This window comes from Ornithodoros turicata, chromosome 6 (assembly GCF_037126465.1).
Source record: "Ornithodoros turicata isolate Travis chromosome 6, ASM3712646v1, whole genome shotgun sequence".
NCBI lineage: Eukaryota > Metazoa > Arthropoda > Arachnida > Ixodida > Argasidae > Ornithodoros > Ornithodoros turicata.
The window spans coordinates 70,567,820-70,591,441 of record NC_088206.1 but is presented as its reverse complement, the minus strand read 5'-3'; the positions used below and the strand labels follow the sequence as shown (position 1 = coordinate 70,591,441).

General features: G+C 48.0%; 3 protein-coding genes across 4 annotated transcripts in view; all 3 read left to right on the top strand.

Moving 5' to 3' along the window:
* Positions 1–6,804, top strand: part of LOC135397262 (inactive tyrosine-protein kinase 7-like) — a 59,878-nt gene extending 53,074 nt beyond the window's left edge. Inside the window, exons 12-13 of the mRNA XM_064628713.1 lie at positions 1,152–1,384; positions 2,250–6,804. Coding sequence (XP_064484783.1) covers positions 1,152–1,384; positions 2,250–2,828 — 812 coding nt within the window. The 3' untranslated portion in view covers positions 2,829–6,804. The remainder of the gene's footprint in view (positions 1–1,151; positions 1,385–2,249) is intronic.
* A 1,872-nt stretch (positions 6,805–8,676) lies between these two features.
* On the top strand, positions 8,677–11,835 carry LOC135398305 (uncharacterized). 2 transcript variants are annotated; one of them, XM_064629725.1, is made up of 4 exons: positions 8,677–8,842; positions 9,388–9,509; positions 10,074–10,403; positions 11,386–11,835. In XM_064629725.1, exons 1-4 carry the CDS (start codon positions 8,794–8,796, stop codon positions 11,584–11,586), a joined length of 702 nt encoding a protein of 233 aa, XP_064485795.1. In that variant the 5' UTR covers positions 8,677–8,793; the 3' UTR covers positions 11,587–11,835. The 2 variants fall into 2 exon arrangements, with proteins under 2 accessions (XP_064485795.1, XP_064485794.1); XM_064629724.1 differs by having other exon boundaries at positions 8,680–8,842; positions 9,385–9,509.
* A 3,101-nt stretch (positions 11,836–14,936) lies between these two features.
* On the top strand, positions 14,937–22,791 carry LOC135398304 (uncharacterized). Its single transcript, XM_064629723.1, has 7 exons — positions 14,937–15,037; positions 16,500–16,659; positions 18,427–18,557; positions 19,955–20,075; positions 20,153–20,326; positions 21,177–21,287; positions 22,480–22,791. Exons 1-7 carry the CDS (start codon positions 14,937–14,939, stop codon positions 22,684–22,686), a joined length of 1,005 nt encoding a protein of 334 aa, XP_064485793.1. The 3' UTR covers positions 22,687–22,791.
* Positions 22,792–23,622: the final 831 nt, after the last annotated feature.

Below are 23,622 nucleotides of genomic sequence, written 5' to 3'. Positions count from 1 at the left end.
CTGGTTGTAAGCCCAAAGGTATAGAGTAAGCTATAAATTAATTGCTACGGGTGATGCATCACTATAGGGGGGCTCATTCTAGCCAGACCTCAGTAGACCCCTGTGTTTTTTTGTTTTTTTTTCGGGTGTTATGTTTTCTGGAAATGGGGCGGGTGCTAAAAATCGGGTCTTATGTCAAAATGTGTAGGTACGAGGTAAAATCAAGCAATGTCACGCGAAAGGGCAGATTTGCGGTCGGAAACTAAGAGGGCCTTTTCGTAACCCACGTGTACAAGTAAAAAACAGCGGAAAATACCGCAACCTACCGTCATTGAAATCAACAAAAGCAAATTAGGCTTCCCGAGAGGCTAGCAATGCACAGGTGCGAAGAAGCCCTCGCGCCGGTTTCGAAACGTCGACGGCGTGCCCAAAAATTACTGGGCGGCGGTGCACATGCCTACACGCTCCTTTTACCGCGTGCCTACAGCACGTGACAGCTGCAGTAACCAAGGAAAGGAAACAAACTGTCGCGAGGACAACAGAAAGGGGAATGTTCCTCCTCCTCCTCCTCTTCTTCCTCCACTTCTTCCTCTCCTTCCTCCACTTCTTCTTCTTCTTCCTCCTCCTCTTCTTCCTCTTCTTTTCCTTCCTCCTCTTCTTCTTCTTCGTCTTCTTCCTCTTCTTCTTCGTGGTGAAGCCTTCTGGCACGTGTGTTTCACACGTGCCAGAAGGCTCGCATCGCCCAGACACCTCGTTAAATAGAGGATACGATACGATACGGTAAGTTGTCATATATAAGTACAGTTGACCCTCCACTCTGCAGCAACCAGACGAATGTATCTCGTTAAATCGAGTGCAAAAATACATTGGTGTCTATGGGGACGTATACGAGCGACGGAAATTCTTCGTTAAACGGAGGATTTTGTTAAGTCGACGTTCGTTATTGAGAGGTTCAACTGTACATAGATATCACAATTTCCCGTATCGTATCGTATCGTATCGCATTGTATCCGTCGACTGCTCGCAGTTTACTACAGCTCCCTGATAAATCAAGAGCAGTTGCTCGAATGAAGAATGAAGCAGTTGCGTCATTATAAATGTTTGTATTGCCGTAGCTAACCCGAATAGCCCAAGGTTGCTGACGCAATGTGCCCCGCACTTCTCCGGCACAGGTAGGGGAGAATTCGGCGACGTGTTTCTCGCAAAGGCCCACGGAGTGAGAGACGGCGAAGCGGAATCTGTGGTGATGGTGAAAGCGTTGCACTCGAGAGAGGAAGGGACGCACGCGGAGTTCAAGCGAGAAATGGACATGTTCTACCGCCTCAGCCACGAAGGGATCGCTCGGCTCATCGGAGTGTCCAGGGACGTCGAGCCCTTCCTGTCCATCATGGAGTACACTGACTGGGTGAGTAGTAATCGCGTGTTTTTGCAGAATCCTGTCGTATCTTGCAAGAGCTAAATGCTTAAGAGAGCACACCACTTGGCGCTTCAGCAACATCTTACATTGACTCTGAGTTAGCTTTGTTGCCGTTTTTTTTTTAGTCTGCAAGGACTGTGTACGTCTTTAGGGCCTGAAGTTTTAGGGTTTAACCCGATTCTTCCCGAATTTGCACCTCGAGCTGAATGTTGCCTCCTAAGGGTGAAACCCGATTTTCACCCGGGAAAATTGCCCTCACTGAGACACCTGTAGGAATGCGCACTAACTTGTTCAGCAGCAAACGCAGTTACATCACCATTTGTACTGCCCGATTTCTCCCCTAAGTTAGCATACTGGAGGTTTTTCCCCCTGAATTTGCATGAATTTAGGGTGCGTCTTTATTTACCCAATTTTTACTCCCCGAATTTAGAAAAAAAATGTTTCCGGAAAACTTCAGGCTCTATACATCTTGTATATTTTATTTATTTTTGCTTTTATTTTTATTCTTATTTGATTTATATTTATTTTACTTTATATACTTTTTTTTTTTACTGTTTTATGTACTAAAGAACAGTTTTAGTGTTCTGATAGAGGTGCACGAATAGCAAAATTTCCATTTCCATCAGATATTCATTTCATATTTTTCGAATATTCGCACAGCTCTAGCGTTTATCCTTCTACGTTGAATCGCCTCATCCACTACCACATTGCATCAACACGTATTTCTCGTGTCATCCATATCTTTCGACAGACGCCTCTCAACGTGAATAGAACGCACCAAGGATAGAAACAGACGCTTCATCCGTTTTTATCCACCTTTCTAGCACTAACCCCAGCACGCACCCTTTTTTAGGGCGACCTCAAGCAATTCCTCCTCGCCACCCAGAAGGACAGCACCCGCAAGGGCCCCAAGCCTCCTCCTCTCTCCCAAGCGCAGGCCATAGCCGTCTGCCATCAGATTGCCCTCGCCATGGAGCACCTCTCTAACCACCGCTTCATCCTCCGCGACCTCGCCACCCGCAACTGCCTTGTGACCTCGAGACTCGACATCAAGGTGAGCTGCCCCGCGCTCTCCAGGGACACCTACGCCTGCGAGTACTTCAACTACCAGAACCAGGTGCTGCCCCTGCGCTGGACGCCCGCGGAAGCGCTCTTCGAGGACGAGTGGTCGACGAAGAGCGACGTGTACTCGTTCGGCGTCCTCGTCTGGGAAGTCTTCTCAAAGGCGGCGCTTCCGCAGGGCGACAAGGATGACCAGACGGTGTTGAAACTGTTGAAGAGCGCGGATCTGCATTGGACGGCGCCCGACAGCGTGCCGACGGCGCTGGCGGAGCTGCTCTCCCGGTGCTGGCAGCGGTCTCCCAAGGACAGGCCAGTGTTCAGCGAGGTGGTCGCGAGAATAGGCGAGATCTTCGTCGACAGCAACGTGTGAGGATGGTCCTGGACGAGGAAGGTGGTTCCAGAGGGGTGTCTGATCCGCGCGGTGGAGGTCGGACGCTTGTATCAGCTATGTCTCTGAGACGGTGTACACCCGATAGTGGAATGGAAGGCAGGCAGGCACTGTAGTGGCCAGAGAAGAGGACTGCATGAATAGTGGCTAGTCTGCACACGAGATGTCACCGCAATGTTTGCATCTCGTTATGTGGTTCGTGATGGACAGGACCGACAGGGCAGGGTAGCATGTATGCCGGTACAGGGACGAGATGGCGTGGCACCGTACCGGTACTGGAGGTCTGTCGCACCCGGTACGCAAGCGGGGCACGCGCGATTGTGTGCAGAACGCGGAGAGCACCCTACTTCTGTGTAACCTGTTCAACGAGAAATGGATCTGCACGATTTTTAATGGTTTAGGCATGTCAGGTGCAGCAGTGTGGCATGCTGTCCGCAACCACTTCCGAGCACTGATGCCGCCGTCCTCGCTGGTAAGGCACAGAGGATATGTCAGAAGAAAGAGCGTGTCATCCCAGGTTCTGGTCTCATCTCACTTTCTGTTGCATTATCCGTGATCAACGTCACATTTTGAACAGTACCGTACCGCGAACTGTACCGTACGGTACGATACCGTTAACGGTATGCTAAAACGTCAACAGTGTCTCGAGTATCGCGATATAGTTTCGGATCATCGCACTGTGTATCGTACCGGGACTTTGCAAAGCGGCTTACTCAAACTCTCTACTATTTTAAGTTCTCTAAGCTATAGATCAGAAAAAGTACTGTTAACTTTCAAGTCTGTGAACGTTTGCAGACCTGGACGAACCTTACTAGAAATTTGAAAGATTGCCGTACCGCCCGAACTAGCAGTTTTGAATGCGGGCCTCTGGCACGCGAAAAAGTTCGTGACATCACTAGTTGTAGAAGTGCCAGTTACTTTAATTCTGCTCATGCGAAGTGGAGAAATTTGAAAGCGTTTTTGCCGAAGATACTCCTTAACAGAGCCGTATATTAAAAGGGAGTCTGGCCATTAATGGGTCATGCCTATACCTGAAGCTCCACCCACTTTTTCAGCTTTCCGACCAATGAAGTCTTGAAATGTGAAGCACTATCAATCAGCCTATCCCCACTAAATGCCCCCTTATCCAACATGGGCAGCGCAATTTTGGGTGGCGAGTGGATTGGATGGGATTGACATGGATACCTCTCGTAATCTGCAAAATTTAGTGGATTGTTGGTGCAAATTTGATGAGCGCCACCTAGGGAGCGTAAGGCACGTCGGGAATTGTCGTCTGCTTCCGTCGTTGTACTGCTGCCGGCAGAACCACCTGCTGGGACACATTCTGTTGTCGGTATGATTTTTAAACAAATCTACACGAATAGTTGGAATGTAAGAGGCAAGAATGTTTATATCCATGAAATCCAGCAATTAAATATAAGATTGTACAGCACAGCACCGTTTTTGTTACGGTTTCGTTGTGATCGCCGTGCTCACTAGGCCTAACACCGGCGACAAGACGTATGATTTTCAGTTAGATATCGATGGATGAGCATAAGTTGAAACTGATTTCCGAGAAACTTGTATTAGGATGTACATTTGCAGCGTAAAATCAGGTTAGTCTGTGAAAATTTTTTGTGACGAAATCCCGCTTCACTGCGTTTGTTTTCGTCGCCTTTTTGGGTGGCATTATGGGTGTCATGGCGACCCCCTTGGTAAAAAGCAAACCAATCAGAGGAGCGAAACTGTGATTGACAGGTCGAGCCTCTTTTTGTGACTCCTCCCAACGACCAGACTCCCTTTTAATGTACGGCTCTGCTGCTTAATGGATAGCACTGCCACCGTGTGAGCAGTCCACAAAATGGGATAACCTCTCTCGTTCCACGTTGCGTACCAGCTTCGCGAGCTGTGCCGAATTTAAAAAAAAAAATGTTCAACTATCGGCACGCAGCTACAGATTCCACGTGCCTGATGTCTCAGTATTTATTTATCACCACTGTATCACTCATTTTTGCATTTTTTATTGCTACCTATACTCGTATTTAATGTTGTACAGAACTACGCTGGTTTTGTACTGGCTTTGTACAGAACTACGAATAGGTTCAGTATGACTAGTCAAACTCATGAGCAGCCAAACCGACGTTTGCACCAAACATTTTTTTGACCAGGGTTTTTGTGTATGTGTGTGTGGCGTGTCTACTTGTTGGTTTGTGCTGTACCTTTCTACCTTTTTTTTTCTACTTTGCCACTGCCATGATTGAGGCTTTGATTGGCTCGTCAGGTCGGCTCGAAGCCGACTCTGACGGCGGATTTAGGAGGGTAAACTACCGAAACTTACGAGCCCACAGGGTGTTTTCTCTGTTCAGTGCTGTAACAACGCTAATTGTGAATGTCTTTGAGAGCCATTCTTGTCATCTTTTAGATTAGGTGTTGCCGTATATGCTCGCGTAATTAATCTTTTTCCTTGCATATGACTCTAGCCATGACATTAGCAGCACAGCCACCCCGTAATGCTGAGAAAATGCCCGTCGATTGCAGGGACAGCGACGAGGACGTTTTATGACAGAATGAGAGTTTAGTGCTCCTCAAACGCTGTGCTCACATAATTTGCACTGCCCTGGCAGTTATAATGGCACTACCCATTCCGGTAAAAAAAAAACTCTCCAATTACTGTAAAAGTAGAAATTTTTGCGAGGGCCTAATTTTTGCGATTTTCATGATCGAACTTTTTTTTTTTTTTTTCGCGAAATAAAGGTTCTGCGAAATATAGGTAGCGGGGATGAAAAAGTAGGGGCATTGGAATTCGCGATGATATGAGCGTCTCAAAGACAAATCGACTGACTTAACTACCTTTATTCTCACAGATTTGTTCTTGTTGGACACTGCTATAATTGCAATGTTAATTGAAACATTAGTAGTTTCGCATGCTGTATCACACGGCATTCCAGATAGCTGCTTTCACAAAACCAGCACATGTGTAATTGTCACGGGGTTGGAGTTCACCGTAAGCCTGTACAAGCCAGCTGGCATGTAGAGCCTGTACGACACTGCCCCCGATTTCCGCTTCCGTCAGCTTCCACACGAATTCGCAAAAGTAAGGTCCCGCGAATTATTAGGACCGCAAAATTTACTACTTTTACGGTAAGTGAGTAAAAGACGGTATCATGCAGAGCGTGCCTAAAAATAAAGGCCCTCGAAGCGCCTATAAATTCCAGGCATTAAGCGACAGTGAGAAACTTACTTCACCGCCCTACTTCAATGAAAAGCCTTCGAGGATATGTTGTGACACCTGGATATAGGTGTGGCTCATTGCATCATGCAGGCATTGTACTGCATGCCAGAGTATTGAAAAAAAAAAGAAAAATTCGTCTACTTGGAGTAATTCGTGTGATACAGAGCCTTCAACAAACTTCAGCGTCAACCTCTGTCGATGTCGAAGGGGCAAACGCCTCAGGTATTCCCTTTGGTTGTAATTTTTTTTTACGTAAGTGCCCCTTTAAACATTAATTTACGCACCTATAAAGGCACTTCTAATTATATACAAAAGGAGGTGTATAGGAGCATATAGGAAAAGGAAACAGGAGCATATAGCAAAAGGAGGTGTGTTGAAGGGGGTAGTGTTTCAAGTATGGCCGAAATTTTGGAGTCCTGGACCACTTTGGGCCGCTTGTACCAACATCCGCATCATCCGCAAAACATACGTGAACGCCTGCAGTTTGGCTACATCAGGAAAAATGTGGCCCACTTCATGTTGTATTCTGTTGGACATCCATGTCAAAGTCTGGGTATTTTTACGTGGGGTGGCAGCGGGGTGGTTCGCCCGGACTGGTAGTCCGCCGTCATCTTCATTTATGTGACGTATTTTTATTCTCGTCTACAGAGATTCCTAATTTTTGTACATAGATATTTTACTTGAGGTACCATCTGTGTGTTTGTACATTTATATGTACAGATGATAAATAGTAGTGGTGACAGCAAATGGTGTGTGTGTGTGTTGCTTTCGTTTGCATGCCGCACTTTAGATCCCAAAAGAAAAATCAACCAGCAGCATCTCTCTCTCTCTCTCTCTTTTATCTACTTTCTCTCTTTCTTTCATCTCTTTTTCTGTCTCTCTCTCTTCCATCTCTTTCTCTTTCTTCCTCTTTCATCTCTTCTCTCTCACTCTTCCTGTTTCATCTCTGTTCTCTCTCCCCTTCTCTTTCTTTCTCTTTCCGTTGAGCCCTTGCGAAAGAGCAACGAGTGCAGGTGACCTGCAGCCGTACGCGCGCGCGCTCTCGAGGCAACAGTTCTGCACTCGTTTCAAAGATCCTCCCACTCAGAACTCTTGCCAAGAGCGAATCGGAGAATGAGGGAAGGAGGAGAGTACGTCGTGACGTAGCCTGTTCCCCTGGCACGTGACTTACGACGAAGACCGGCGCGGCTAAGAAGAAAGGCACTGGGATTTGCCGCAGATCACGCGACGATCGCGGCTGCTCTCTCTGGCTGTATTTATGAATTTGTTTGCGCAGTAACGATGCACCGCAAAATATTTTGCGGTGCATATTTTCCTGGTGGACAGCTTCGCGATTGAGACGCTTTCGAGCCACTGTGAGTGTTACCTCATTGCTCGCACTTGTGTTCGAGCCTTATGGCGAATTCGGGTGGTCATTTCGTGGCCTTTTTCCGTAGCTTTCCTTCTTTTGTTTACTTTTCTTTTTTGCTAGATCCCGAAAAGTCACGTTCCCTTGGTCAAAGCGAGGCAATCTCGCATGTTCGCGCGGCGCTTTCCGAGCGTCAGGAATTTTCCAGCTAGCACATTTTTCGCCCGGTTTCGAAACGATCGAGCAGCGGGTTGCCCAACCATATCCTGTGTCGTCACATCCGCACCGCAAGGGTGGCGGGTTCCCTCATTGGCACGCACGTCGAAGTTCGCTAAGTTGGTCGTTCGATGAGGTGGTTCAGACGACAGAGCTGACGACTGGAAACGATCATGCATCTTATCCAGCAGGTTCCCCTAAGCTCCAGTCGAGCGCTGTGCGACTTTGGGAGTCCCAGCCGGTTGTCATGTAAACCCTCGCCATCCGACCATGACGGTTAGTCGACTGGGGCTTTCAGTCGGCATATCAGTCCGTGTAAACCGTGTAATCAGTCCATGTAAATGGGACCGTACGGACATGTGGCTAGGGAACCGAGATACCTGTCCGCAAGTCTGTACAGTCTCATTCGCTGGTAGCGTGTGACTCCGAGGAAGGAATGCGCCGGAGAGCGTTCCGTAAACTTTTGTCCAGCACTCTACCATATCCCCAAGAACACCAAATATCCTCTGCACGTACGAATAATGTCCTAACGAGTTCGTACGTCCGATGGATGTCCCTCAGATATCCATCGGTCGTACAAATCCGTTGGGACATTATTCGTACTTCCTGAGGACATTCGGTGTTGTTGCGGATACCATGTCGCAAAAAGCCAGCGAGTATAGCTGTCCATCCTGGGTTACCCCAGTCACTATAAGACAAATGCCGACACCGTTCCGTATGAAGTCGGCCTGCGACACACGACCTCCCTCCCCGGCCAACCGTTCAGAAAAGGCCCGCCACCACCACCAGAGGGCGAAGATGATGGTGGTGGTGGTGGGTGGTGATAGGGCTTGCCGTTGTCGGCCTCACGTATGTGGGCAACGTCACGACTCACGCCCTGGGGGAATGTGCGTCCTGGGCCGACTTCTAAGGGAACTGTGCCGACATATGTCTGAAACCGTCTGAGGAAAACCCAGGAAAAACCCACAGCCAGCACCGGGAAAAACAGACAGCACAGCCGGCACCGGGATTCGAACCCGGGTACCTCCCAGAAGATGATGTACTCGCCCGTGCATCGCTCGTTTCCCGAAATCTGTGGCCAATCTCCGTGGCCTTTGGGCTATGCGCCACCCATTCTAAGCAGAAGACGAAGAAGAATCTGTGTCAGCCGAACCATCTAGGGGCCTGGAGCTATGGCATTTCCAGTCGCAAACACCATGGTGGGCACGCCCAAAGATGCAGGTACGTCCTTCCTACTGTACATGGACGTCATATGTTCCTGCGCATATTGTACCGTACCCGGCACACACTATATCTAGCAAGATTTGGATAGGAAGTAGTTGGTGCGCGTTGGGGCCTTACTGACAATCACAGAAGGAGGAAACTCTTTTCTGTTCCTTCTGTCGTGAGAAAGGCCTCGTTGCACACTCCCTTTGGTTTAGCAAGTGTTGTTCCAACACGACATTACGTTGGTATGCAGAAGAATCGGGGGTAACTAACGACCATACTAACGATCCTTATATACCGTATTCTTTTTTAATAGCGTATATAAAGCAGAGGGGGATTAAACGGGAACAAGTGCTAGGAAACTGTCTATATGCTTGTTGAGAGCCTGGGAAGTGAAGCGGTCACAGACCAGCTGGAGAATGGCGAAAGGAATATGATGAGGATGCTGTTCTATATTTGCATCCGTCTGACGTCACGACACGCACCGCGCGCGACAAAGATGCGTCGGGACAGGCAAACGAGCTGTGTCCAATACAGCATTCTATAATTCTCAACAGCAGCTGCCCAGGAAACACTGGACATCCACTTGAAGAAAGGTCCTGACACGTGTATGGGCATGGGCTTCGGAATGGTGCTCAAGAGAGTCATCGACGAGCAACGGAGGCAGTTCGTCATAGTTGAGGTATGACGCGTCATGGAGGCTGACAGCACAGCGGCATCACTAAGGGGGTGCGTTCCGAACCGGGTGATATGCGACAGAAGGGGGTGACGTGCTGCACCAGTACCGCCTCCTCTCTCTTTCTGTTGCGAGGTGACTCCAAAAACAACAGATCTTGGCGAGCGTGTGATTTTTTTTTTCTGCGTACGATATGATACTGTTATTTATCGTGTATCGCCTCGGATGGAAAGGGACTCATTATTTTAGGAGGCGGGGGGGGGGTGCCCCCCCTACAATAATGTCTGGCCCCACATTGGTTAAAACTGGGAGGCGTGATCCTTTTTTGTGACACTGATGCAGTTGTTGACAACGACGAGCTCCCGGTCTGCTAGGTCCTCCGTTGAGGAGCTAGGTCTTCGGCAGTCCTATAGATGCTCGGCTTGGTCGAGCGCGGTCGGTTAATTGTCGCAAAAAGGCGTACGCTTTCCACCTATTCGGAGTGATAACGGTATCATTCACCGTTCCATGTGGTGAAGAGTGTGATTGCGCAGGTGCCGTTGATGCCTTTCAAATGTGACCTCTTTGCAGAAAGTTAGAAAGGACGGCCCCGCGGAAGCGGGTCACGTCCTCGAGGGTGACATAGTGGTGGCGGTGAATGGTGAGAACATCATGTGGATGGGATTGCCTCAAGTCAAGTCTACGATCGATAAGTGTCAGAAAATTGTGCTCACGGTTCTGACCTCGGGTACCTTCCGCCTCTTCGATCGACACCGAGAGAGACTCGTGCAAATGGTCGCCTCGGAGACCCTCAAGCTCCGTAACATGGGGAGCCTACGTGGGCACTACGGTTTCGGGACGTTCGAGCTCCGGACTTCCAACGTCGCCGGACAGATAATTCGCTGTCACCTCATCCTGAAGGTAATTTCTCACACGATATCAGGGTGTCCCAGCTAAATGTGACCATATTTTTTAAAAATATACATCACTTTTTTTTAGATGAAATCAATTGCAATATAGCGTATGCTGAAGGGCACTCCCAGGAGGGCATTAGCAGACTCATAAGGCAATGTTTTAATTAACTTTCAATAATTAACTTTTTAATTATAAAAGCTACGAAGTTGTTCCAATGAGAACATCTGATCTCTTCGGTCACCAGATACCAAAGCCGTTTTCAGAACAAAAATCCGTTCGATAGGTCGTCCGCAAAAAATTCGTGAAGGAACACCATTTTTTTCTTTATTTTCTTCATTGCGCATCTTCGAAGAAGCGTCTTTCCTTCACAAGACTGAAGAAAGTGCAGAGTGCCGGCTCATGTGTCAAAGATTAGCTTTAACTTGCGGAAGCAAAAGGAAAACAAATTTATCGGGTGACTATATGGCAACTGCCCTTATCTTGGGCTGCATTTTCTGTTTTCTTTCAATCTTTTTCCAGGACGCAAGAGGCGATAGTGTGCTCTTTCATTATTTCGTATTGGGGGCGAAGGAAAGACGTGTCGGTAGAGATGCGCAATGAACAACAAAAACAAAAAAGGTGTTCCTTCACGAATTTTTTTGCGGACGACCTATCGAACGGATTTTTGTTCTGAAAACGGCTTTGGTATCTGGTGACCGAAGAGATCAGATGTTCTCATTGGAACTACTTCGTAGCTTTTATAGGTAAAACAGTTAATTATTGCAAGTTAATTAAGACATTGCCTTAGGAGTCTGCTATTGCCCTCATAGGGAGTGCCCTTCAGCATTTGCTATATTGCAATTAATTTCATCTCGAAAAAAGTGATGTGACCATATTTTTTTAAAGAATGTGGTCACATTTAGCTGGGACACCCTGTATATCCATACCTGGCTTGGCCTCGAACTAGCGAAAGCGTTGAGCCTCGATGACCTGCCCATCCACACCACAGGTCCGAAACCCGCGGGTGGTGACGCCGGGAAAAGGCATCTACCCGAACGATGTCCTGCTGGCGATAGAAGGTGTCTCGGTGGACAAGATGGACACGGCTCAGGTGAAAGCAAAGATGGCTGGCTGTTGCAGGTCCGAAATCTCCATCACCATCGCACCGATCTCGCTACTACGCGTGTCCAGGCCGCCCTTGATTGCGTGAACCAGCTAGAAACGCAGTGAAGACAAAATAGCTATAGCGTCACCTGAAGTTTGCGTTTGTAACTCTGACGAATATTGATTTATTTGCGAATTGAGACTACGATGGTGTCACGGAGTCTTTGGCACCCCCTGACACCACGTACTCTCGGTCGGTGTCCTTGCGGACCTACAGTCTGCTTCGAATGTTCGTGTAAAAAGCGTAAATATTTTTAATTTCGCGCCGCCTATTAAAATAAAACGTATGCAAGTAGTGCGAGGGTTTGTTGAAAGAATCCCTGAAACTGCATGTCTTAATTTCTGTGGCATCGCATGACCTGCAGTTCATGGTGGTATCATAGAGGGCTCTTGATAACACTAGACTATAGACTCGAGGACGGTGACCAAGACATACAGCATGCGCGCGCGAGAAAGCTGGTCTCAAATAGTACGAAGCAATATGTAACTGGCGGGTCTGCCTAGGGGCTGCTGCTGGACGGTAGGTTTGTAGAGAAATTCCGTTCTGGAATGGTCTAAGCCGGTGCAACGCCATCAGCTACATGACTCGGTTGATCGGTTGCGCATGCTAGCATACAATAGGAACTAATGGCGAATACGTCTGGTCATTTCGTGGCAAATTCTTTTTTCTTTCTTTCTCTCTTTTTTTTTTGTTACAAAATCAGTCATGTTCGCTTGGTCAATGCGAAGCAATCTCGCATGCGTTTGCGGGGCGCTTTACGAGCGTATCGGAATTTGCGATTGGGGCAGCGGGATGCCCCATTACCTCCGGTACCGTCACATCCGGATTCCGGACTGCAAGGCTGTAGAGGGCCCGCATATGAAAGTTCAAACTTCACGTGGACTAGCAGACGACGAAGTCCGAAGACGAGCGACCGCCATGCCCCTAGCGTGATTTAAGTGGCTCAAGGCGTTAGATTTCTGGCACTCATATTATGGCGGGCTATACTCATATTCGTGTTGCAACGGTCACGTGATTCATCGCGAGCAATTTCCGATCGCTAGGCCGCGTTGCGTTGAAATGACCTGAATTCGCCATAAGGGAAGAAGAAGAGTCGTCCCGGAAGAAGAAGAAGAACAAGAAGGTTCCTGCCTAGCCACTAACGCGTGTTCTGCGGTACGAGTAACGCTACCCGTCGTGCACGAGATCCTAGACGTGGCAACAGCAGCCCGCGGTTGAACATGTCCTGGAACGATTCAGCGACAGTTCTTCAACAGTCCAGTAGGCTTGCTTGCTGTCCGAATCTCATTCGCCAAAAAGGGGACATGATACCGTCGTTACTAATAGTTACATTTTCACAGCGCAAGACACAGATGAAGGTTTCAGTAACGCAGGCACTGACAGAGGCAAGTACGACATGCCCAATGCAGGCCTGTAGCCACCCGAATTCCCAGGCTGTGTTCTTGCCTTGCTGTTCTTACGTTAAGCACCATCTCGGGAGTAGCTCCGTATCGGGACCACTCGTTTTTAAAAACTTGTGAAAGGGTTAGGAAGGTAAATATTGCATAGAAGTGGAAGAAGTTCATATACTGAATCTAAAAATGCGTGAAATTCTGTGGGTTAGCAGATTTTTTATATGCATTTCAAGTTTCAACAACCCCATCTGATCCACTTTTGGCGCAGGAGAAACACAGGAATGCTAAGCCTAACGGATTCGAAACTTGCCATCTTGCAAGAGGTAGGGTCGTTGAATTGGACTCCATCACCTCACTTTAGTGAGGTTAGTCTAAGTTACGTTCTACAAAGTGGGAGTCCCCCCCCCCCCCCAGGCACGCACTAGGCGGAGCGGGCGTCGAGACTGTGCCTCGGGTTAGGTCAGTAAGGTCCTCAGCCAAGATGGCGGATCGCCATCAAGAAACTGGCGATAAAATTTAATTTTTATACGTTTTACGCAATATACGAGGGACATTCCTGTTGAATTTCGTTACTAATTACTTCCTCTTTCATGTAAAAGCGTTTGATTTTTGTTTTTATTCTCTTTCTTCAAAAAAAAAAAAAAGCCAGTGGTCCCGATACGGAACTACATCCGTGAATCTCTAACTTAGTTGTCTGCAATGATTCGTTGAAGCAGGCAATACCGGCTCTCGTTTAGTCAAGACTGCGTTGGGGCAGTGCGTCATGCTGCCGAGTGCTTTTCGAGACGGTTAAACTCCTCCTCCTCCTTTTTTTCAGAACAACGGTAGGTATATATGACTTGCATGATTCTAGAAAAGATGACCTTTCTTGTCATCCCATATCGCGTGCGAAACAGCAGTCTTTCTCGGTAAGCTCAGTCGGTAACATGTTGGTTGGCTTCCTGAGCTCGCTGGCGTAGTTTCACTGTTATTCGACGGAATACACGAGAGGAGCAGATGCCGGATGTTGAGAGTATGCCTGATCTCCCTCTCAGGAAAAACGAGGAAACGTCGCTTGTCGACGTCGGGAAACGTGAGTTGAACGTGCGACGCTCTGACACCAGCGTGACCAGCGTTTCCTTCGGTCTCTCATGTGTGCTTTGAGGTCACTGTTTACAACCCGGAGATTGTGTTCCAGCCTCAGAACATCGATTGCCATCAGGTTTTTTCACAATTTTTCTATATAGTCCCCCCTTGACATCAATGCACTTACTCCAACGACGCTTAAGCATTGCAATCCCATCACGAAAAAAGGTGGCGTCCACGTCCTCCAAACACTGACCAAAATATGACTACAATATTGTTTCCAAAACGGCGACCACATAGGTGGGAATTGAGTTTAGGAAACAGATAGAAGTCTGATGGAGCTAAGTCTGGTAAGGGGCAGGGGCAGCTAATGGGCATGGGGTAGCAATTCAAAACCACAGTCAGCTACTGCAACCTGAGCTGAGTGAACGGGCGCGTTGCTTTAGAGCGAGACCACACCTGCCCTCTGCGTTTCGACTTGATTGCTTCCTTCAGATGTGTTCATTCTGACGCATAGCATACAGTCCATTATTAGTTTTTTTTTCCTTTTCCAGGTAGTGTATCACGATTATATGCCTTCAGATTCCCCCGCCCCCCCCCAAAAAAAAAACAGAAGCCATGACCTTGTCAACAGACGCTGCCCGCTTGACCAGGGTGTTTCAATGGTATAACAACTGTTATAACAGGGCATAACAAGTGGTAGTGTGGTACAACAAAAATGTTCAGCTCTTCTTTCTGGGCGAGGCTTAGGCAACTTTTTGAACAACCCTCGTTACTTTCCCCGTCACACGCGCAGACTTCAATAATCTTTGAAACCAAATAACCAATGACCATTGAAGATATGCACGAAGCGTGTAACCGCCAAGAAAGGAATACGTCACCGCATCTTCGAGCGATGTAGCGAAGTCTATATACATGATATTCTTTCCGCAGCCCATGGCTAACCACGCAGACTTGCATCTCCGCCATGGTGCTGACCTTTGCACTTTGCCTGGGCCTTGTCGCGACCGTCTACTATGTGCTGAATCCCATGGAAGGTAAGGGTACCTTCTAGGTGACGGAGAGGGCCTCGAGAGGCTTTCAATATAACGTCACGCACTTGGCCCGACTGCCATACATTTTCAACGAATGAGCTTTTCTATTTTTCGCTCTTTCGGTGACGTCGCGTGTTCCTATGGGCAGTAGTGTGCGTGTATTGCACTCCATGAATTTATAACTCCGAACCGCGCCATACTGGAACTGGAAAGCCCATAGGGGGTGACACTGACCTCCGGACTTACTCGAACTCGCCTTAGGCGCGGAAGGCGGTGACGGGACGGCGGAAGCCAGGGCAGACTATGACACCAACCCTACCGTGGGCGACCTCTGGATTGTAGCCGTCACGACCGATGATGAAAGGCTGCGAGGAAGGTCTGTCACAGAGGACGACGACGACTTTCCGGAGCCAGACAGTTCCCTGAATTCCTCCAAAGGTGTGTCTCACAGCTGTCCTGTTGAGGACATAAAGGGGACAGACTTTGAACCACAGGCTCCGGTGCGAAGCCAACGGGCGACCACCGACCGGGGCGCGTTCTTGGGGCTCTTCAAACAGCACCATCTACAGAAGGTATCGTAGTCGTCTGAGGTTCCAGAGTTCAGTCGTCTTGTTTGAGCAGCTGAGTCTGAACCGAGAGTCAAGGTTCTTAGCGCACACCTGAAGTGGCAAACATTTTTGCTCGACGACCGTGCAGTTCAGCTGTCGACGGACGCCGTCTCCTCGTCGAAGAAGGAACTGCTGTTGTGCACGGTGACCGGGAAAGTTCGAGGCTGCCATAGTGAACTATCCGGATGGATTGTGCGACTTCCTCTTCTACACCCACGTCGCCTATAATGGCCGCAAATTCAGCTTCACTCCCACGGAGTACGGAAAGGGCTACCCTCTCTTTACGGCCAAAGCTGTTGGAGCAAAGAAGACTTCCTACGGAGTCTCCTTCCACGTTGAGTACGTTCAGGAAAAGGAGCAGTGAAAGCTCTCTTCCTAACTGTTTTTCGTTTTAATGCGTCAGCATTAGAGTCCTCGGTACGCCGGAATCGCGGCGTGGTCTGTCTGTAGCCGCGGCGTGGCGGTGAGTGAAGGGGGAAGGAGAAAAGCAGAGGGCGCGTGGAGAGCGGGGCGCGCCATGGGTTATGAAAGCTGTGCGGAGGGGCGGCGGCGAAATACGGCTGACTGCGCGACGGCGCCGCCAAGCTGAATCTGAGGAAGCCCGAAAGGCTGAGGATGCTGTCTTGCGTTAGCGTTGTGTAAGGTCGTGTGGAGGGTTGCGTAGCGTCTGTGAAGGGTCGCTGAAGGGTTGTGTAGCCTCGTGAAGAGGTGTTCCCAAAGGGTTTTCATTGCAAGTTTTAATGCTAACTCATTTTTTGACTGCGTTTGGTTGTACAAGAGATAACGTGTGATGGTTCTGTATGATACGCTGGGAGAGGGCGCTGTCATCTGTCTGTTCCACAACGACCTATTTCCAGCTATGCGGAGAAACTAGAGAGTGCTCTAAAGACAGTGTACGGCAACAATGCCTTCTCTCGCCTCTTCAACGGCAACGTGCAACACCACGGTATCCTCAACGTTATCGGAGACACGGCCAGGATTCTTGGGCACATGGCCCGCATGCGGACTCTGTTACCGGTAAGTGGCCCGTGGGACGTCAGTGTCTCGTCACGGACAGGGAGTACACCGGTGGACAGTAGGTTTTAGATCATATAAAGCGAGCAATTGTAGGTCTGCGTGGTGTCGTACGAATAGTTCGCTAAAACATCCATTTGGTGCCTGTCGGTACAGGTTGGGACAAACGTTTACGGAACACACGAGCGACGTACTTTTTCTTCGGTGCGACACCCTAGCGGCTGCCGGAGGCGGGTGAGTTCACTTGTTTCGGAGGGGTGGAAGGGTGCGCCGTCAGCGACACACGGTGGTAGTTCCGACGTCGCTTGGAAGTGGAAGCTGCCGCTGTGTGTTGCCTACAGTGCACTCTTCCACTCCTCCGAAACAGTGGACCAGACCTCGGTAGTAATGTTACTACTGTAATGAAATTATACTAATGTATTACTTTTTCTGGTAATTTGTAACGTAATGCATTACTTTTGACATTATGTAATTTGTAATGTAATTTAATTACATTTGGGCAGTAATTTTAATGACATTATTCATTACTTTTTACAAAAGGATCCAGTGTTCAGGGTAACGGTTTGCGGCATTGGAGAATCATTGTATGCGGGCCCCATCCTCCGGACAGTCTTCCTGTTGCCGTGGTACATTGTGTCATCTTTGTCTCTACATTGCGGAACGATACGTCACACGTGGCACCCTGACATGTAGAAGAGACAAATAGGAGAGTGTGATTAAGCTCGCAGTAATGACTTAGTAATGTCATTACTTTTTCGAAGTAATTGTAATGTAATTTCATTACATTTCAATTACAGTAATGAGTAACGTAATTTAATTAATTTCCAACTGGAGTAATGTAATTTGATTACATTTTAGAAGTAATTTACCCAGGTATGCAGTGGACACACCCGCTTCCGGCGGCTGCTAGGGGTCGCCGGGACTTTTGTCACGACCTGCACAATCCCTTGACGATAAAAGCGCCAAAAAGACGATCACAGACGACGCAACACGGAGCACTCACTTTTCCACAATTTAATGGACTATCAAATACATCTTTATCGTTGCAGCAGGAACTCCCTTTCCCTCTCCGGTAGTATGATACTCTCTGTACTAGCACATGTGTCACCACCTCTACCTGTCAGCAAGGCCTCCCAAATATCTCTGTCTGCTTTTGCTTTTTTCCCAGGCAGCACAATGCACTGAAAGACGAGTGCAATAGGGTTGGACGGTATGTGTCTTATCAATGTTCTTTAGTTGCAAGAGTCTGTTCAAGGCCTTCCACCTACCCGTCCACCCCTATGGCACCCGACTTTCAGTCAGCTGCTTGGGTTCTAACACCTTTTACTCTTTTTGGAATCTCTTTTTGCATTCCAGAGATATTGTGGGTGCGAAGCAACCCGCATAACACAACCACAGTAAAGGGGCATTACAAAAAAGAAAAAAAGAAACAGAGGGGAGAGAGAGGTTGGGGAAGTCCCGCTAATTGGTAAAGGTGGTGACACGTGTACAGAGACTATCATGCCATCGAAGAGGGAGAGGGAGTTCTTCCTGCAGTGATAAAGATGTATTTCACAGCCCATTAATTGCTGAAACTGATTGCTCTAATGTTGTGTCGTCCTGGGAACTTAATCTGGGAGCAGACTTGTACTCTCTTCGCCCATCGTTGGCTTCGACTTTGCTTGACAAAGACATTACAACGAAAATGTTTCAATGCTACGGAGGGAGAAACATCTTAAGGAAAGTTCTTCGTCCCATCCCTTGTTATTATTATTATTATTTTCTGTTCAGCTGCTGAAAAAAATGGAGAGAAATTACGCCATGTCTCGTCCGGGTTTGAAGAGCAGCCTCGCCGTTGCGGTGGAGATGACCAAACAGGCTCAGCTTAGAAACCTTCCCGGTCTCCTTGAAGAGATTGCACGGTGAGCCCTGGTTGCTAAGCAAATTAACGTGACGCCTTAGAAGCTCCGAAGTTTTTCCATGTCCCCGCCCGGGGATGTTCTTATGGTGACGACACGACTCGCAGCTTGATAAGTTTTAATTTCAGATGACGCATGTCTATCAAGGCAACACAATTCCTTCTCCCCGCTCCTTCCTGTAGATAACAAAGCTATATAAGGAAGCGATGACCAGTACTCAATCTCTTGCGGCAGCAACGAGATGCATGGCCTGCTGATAGTTATCTGCTGGTATACAGTTACCTTTGTGGCATTACCTTTATAAACATGCGCCATACCCTTTTGTCCTTTTCTCGTGCGCGGTTACGATGTGATAATCTTAGGACGTGCCAACCATACCTCAGTTCGGAACTGTTGTGCCCGAAACCCTCCAATTTTCATAACAGTCCCCCAAGCGGTCGCTCATGGCAAAATCATCTCAGCTTATTTATGACCATGCGATACGTGTAACACTGGGTAAAAAGGGACTGCATCACGGCAAGCCCGTGATGTAGTCCCTTTGATCGTTCGAGCAGTTTTGATCATATGTCGTAGGTCTAAAGTCATTTAGATATCACATGATTTATTTCTTTTCTCTCTCTTTTTTTTTTTTTTTTTGCGGTTGCTGAGATTTTTGCACCGCTATTACACTATTGCTCAGTGCTTCTCACTCGCCGTGGCACAACTTCCAAAGCAATCCAATCCGTCCAAAGTGTCCTTGCGTCGCATGAACCGTCATTGGCATCGTCACGCCGCATTTACGAGCCTACTTGTTTTACTGGAAGAATATATATGGGATGAAACTAATTAGTGGGGATCGAAACGTGACCACAACGCGATGCACAGAAGAGTAATCGCGTTGTTTCCCTGACGACCAGCTCCGGTGGCCTAGTGGTTAAGCTGATACAGCTTTCCACGCCGAGACTGGGAAGTGACACGGGTTCGAGTCCTGTCACCGGCTGTGCTCTCTGAGGTTTTCGCTGGGTTTTTCGAAGACTTTCCAGACGAAAGTCGGCCCAGTTCCCCCTGAAGTCGGCCCAGGACGCAAACTTACCCCTGTCCCCCACTCCTTCCTGCTGTCCTCTCTCCATCTGTCCATGTCTGTACGCCGCTCATAGCCACAGTTGATTCGCGGCGCTAACATGAAATACAAAAAAATGTTTACAGACAGTAACATTAGACTGCATTAACACAACCTTGATAGACACGTGAATGATGACGTCACACCGGCCCAGAGTGCATTACGCGAGTCGATCACGAGAAAGGGTATAGGTCGTCCCTCTGGTACCAACGGTAACGTGCCGTGCTCGGGACCGACTCTCTGTACGCGATTGACTATTGGTTGTTAACCGTTGACGCACAAGAACTGTCAACCAATGCAGCATGGGCGTTGATATCCTGGTGGCACGAACGCACATCTCGTTCTGGGACATCGACGAGCACAAGGCCATGGCAGGAGGCACGATGTGGAAGAATCCCAGACTAATAGACAAACCTTCGCTGGTGAGTCTTCACATTTCATGAGTCTTCACGCGTCAGCTTCACGCGTACTCTTAACCGGCTTTCACGCAATGCGCCAGTCCTCCACTCTGGAACAACTCCAGAGTCTGCTTCCCATTCCCAAGACCCTGATGCTCTCCATGACCTGCGGGGTGTCTTCCTTCACGTTGTCTTCAGCGGTCGAACAGAACGACACCGGCAGCAACGTGATTCAGCAGAAACCCGTCGGCTTCACTGTGGAGAATTACAACCAAGTAAGGCAACCAGCCTGACGGTATTTTTTTTTCCTGTTTTGCTCGATTTTATAGCGAAGGCTGATTACCAAGCATCGTCGTAAGCGGTCTGTGGAGCATTTTTACCGAACTGAGGCTTCTTTGAAGGAGCAATGGAAAGACATTTAGCGCTCCTGGAAAGCCTGCTTCACTTTTCAATCAGTCTATCCGAGGCAAAATATTTTCGCTGAGCGGACCTTGTCCCCGCGCATTTTACTTTTCAAAGAACGCTCTCAAAAATCTCACACCAGCGCGATCTTTTGAGACCTGGCACGGTCTCCTGGCGTGACATACCTGATAATATCAGTGCGACGTTGGATAAGCGTAATGAACAGCAGCGAGGTCTCCCTTTCCACAGAAAATTCGCCCGCTCGTTACGGACACGAAGCGGCGCTACCTGCTGCGTACTCTATACGTCACGGAGTGACGTGAGCATGCCGCACTCACTTACGAGCTCTGCGAAAGAGGTGAGGGGTTTCTAGAGGGTGTGCAAGTAACAAAAAATCGTTTTTCGCGAGAGCGCACGTTATTTGTCAGAGAATCCGCAGCAGATTTATGCAGAACTTTCACCGCTCCTTTTTGCGTTGGGTGAAATTTCAATCATCATCATCAACAACAACAACAACATAACGAGGCCCAGTACTTAACATCCTCCGCGCAGGGATGCAGATTTTTCTGCTCGTCCATTTCCCCTTGGCTGTAAAACACGGTTTGCAGGTTGACATGGATGCACATAACACTGAGGCGTCGCGACAGCGCCCTCTGTACGCATCCAACCAGTTACCTGCACGTGAACATCGTCCGCATATGTTTTTCTTCCGTGTCGTTTAAGGTGTGTGGACGGACACGCACGATCCAATATCCAGAGATCTTCGCCGTGAGTCAAGGGCGAGACGTCAGACACGTCTACATCTACGACACACCGGAATCCATGAGTATGAAGGTGAGGAAGACCCGTGTCTAGATCAGCGAGTTCAAAGCAGGTTCCACTTGCGGTGAACTTCAGTTCAGAAAACGCAAGAAAATAACTGCGTTAAAGTGCCACACCGGACTAAAGTTCGCGTAACGTATTCGTAATTCTGCTTGAACGATTTAGGTCGGGGGCAATTCGTCTTCCCCATAGAAATAGTCAGTTATTCCGCTTACATACGTGAACCGTAGCAGTTGATCATCTCGGTGGCCATGGCCCCGTATTCAAACGTGAGAACGTCCCTGGAGTTCTATGTCAAGAAGACGCTATTGTTGCAGAAGAAAAATGCGATGAACGACTCTTCTCGATTAGAAAGATTCCTTCCGCAATAATGAGAGGCAAAGTGCAACTACACGAAGGGCCTTTCAAGGCTGTCTCCAAGCGTATCTGCGCCTCCATCCCCAGGGAACAACGTACGCAGAGAAACGAAGCGCTAAACGATATCGCCAGTAGAATGCCGCATGAAAGAAACTCCGTGAGATGGTGCATGTAATTGCCGGACGTTGCTGCATTCACCAGGGGGGTAGACTGAGGTACACAGCAGATGCCTTCTGGAAGGAAAAGGTCGCAGACAAAACGTATCTGCCTCAAACAGCAAGCGAGCGCATGTTTGCGTATCACGGACAGATAAAAGACCAAAATGATAACAGTTTTATTGCAGTCCCCAAGCAGCAAAATGTACTGAAAGTCGAGTGCAGTGGGAGTCGACCGTATATGTGTATTATCAATGTTCTTTAGCTTCACGAGTGTGTTCAAGGACTTGCACCTACCCGTCCACCCCTATTGCACTCTACTTTCAGTGCATTGTGCTGCTTGGGACCTTGTGTTCTTTATGATATTGTTTAATTTTGTGTTTTTGATGCATGATATTCTAATATGATGTGATGATATGATGGTACTATATCATATCATTTTGATGATCTATAAACATCTATCTCTATCTAATCTACCTATAAACATTTGCTGCGTTCGCACGGGGCAACTTTTCCAGCAACCCGAACCGACGTCTTATGAGCAACTTCGAGACTTCGTTCACACGTATAGCAACTCGCTAGCTCCACCCACAAGGGGCTTACATCTTTTTTTTGTGTGTGTGTGTTTGTATATATTGACTATGATCTCAAGTACTCCAACGAAGCAGCTGCTGAGTGGTTGTTTTTTCCAGGCGAATCTCACTTCTGGCAACTTAATCGAGCGCGGTCTTGCCCCCGATTTGGGCTGGGCTGTTTTTGACCTGCAATTTGACGACTGCGGGAACGACAGACGATTCGAGCGACTCTGGCGTCTACGACACGCGATGAGTCGAAGAGGTTGCCCCGGCAGCACATGTCACGGACACCGTGATTCTTTGAATGTCACGACGGTCACGTAGAACGTATTAATCAATTAACCCTTCCCCCAATTTAGCCACAAGGATGATTCGTATTGACCAGTGTTAGGAGACGCATCAAGTTTATTAATAAAGAAATGTACGTGTTTTGGTGTTTTGGCCAAAATTCGCAGGTCTGATTTCGGGCCCAATGACCTGCTCGAATTAAAGTTCAGCTCCTGCTGAATATCTGTGCTCAATTTCTGGTCGATCTGAGCACTTTTATTTTTTCGCCAAAAATGGGAAAAAAGGTAAACCCTTGGTGTTTTTCATGGAAAAATTCGAAGGTCTGATTTCGAACCCACTTCCCGCTGAAATTAAACGGCAGTTCCTGCTGATCATCTGTGCTCAACTCCGGCTCGATGGGAGCACGTATTTTTTCGCCAAAAATTGGAAAAAGGAAAGCCTCCTCGGTGTTTTTTCTGGCTAAATTCGAAGGTCTGATTTCGAACCCGCTTTCCTGCTGAAATTACAGGGCGATTCCTGCTGAGTATCTGTGCGCATTTTTAGCTCGATCTGAGCACTTTTATTTTTTGGCTTAAAAAAAAGGTAAGCCTAACCCCTTGGGGTTTTTTCGGGTCAAAAATCGAAAGTCCTATTTCTGCACAAATTTTGGGCTAAAATTAAAGGGCGATTCCTGCTGAGTATCTGTGCGCATTTTCAGCTCGATCTGAGCACTTTTATTTTTTGGCCGGAAAAAAAGGTAAGCCTAACCCCTTGGGGTTTTTTCGGGTCAAAAATCGAAAGTCCTATTTCTGCACAAATTTTGGGCTAAAATTAAAGGGCGATTCCTGCTGAGTATCTGTGCGCATTTTCAGCTCGATCTGAGCACTTTTATTTTTTGGCCGGAAAAAAAGGTAAGCCTAACCCCTTGGGGTTCTTTCGGGTCAAAAATCGAAAGTCCTATTTCTGCACAAATTTTGGGCTAAAATTAAAGGG

What these genes read in the sequence shown, in the direction of transcription:
- LOC135398305 (XM_064629724.1), top strand. Translation starts at nt 8,794, where the DNA reads ATGGCATTTCCAGTCGCAAACACCATGGTGGGCACGCCCAAAGATGCA. An exon ending in GGGCACGCCCAAAGATGCAG is followed by an intron (nt 8,843 to 9,384) that starts GTACGTCCTTCC and finishes AATTCTCAACAG; the next exon opens with CAGCTGCCCAGGAAACACTG. An exon ending in GCTGTCACCTCATCCTGAAG is followed by an intron (nt 10,404 to 11,385) that starts GTAATTTCTCAC and finishes TCCACACCACAG; the next exon opens with GTCCGAAACCCGCGGGTGGT.
- LOC135398304 (XM_064629723.1), top strand. Translation starts at nt 14,937, where the DNA reads ATGGCTAACCACGCAGACTTGCATCTCCGCCATGGTGCTGACCTTTGC. An exon ending in CTCCTTGAAGAGATTGCACG is followed by an intron (nt 18,558 to 19,954) that starts GTGAGCCCTGGT and finishes CAACCAATGCAG; the next exon opens with CATGGGCGTTGATATCCTGG. An exon ending in TAATAGACAAACCTTCGCTG is followed by an intron (nt 20,076 to 20,152) that starts GTGAGTCTTCAC and finishes GCAATGCGCCAG; the next exon opens with TCCTCCACTCTGGAACAACT.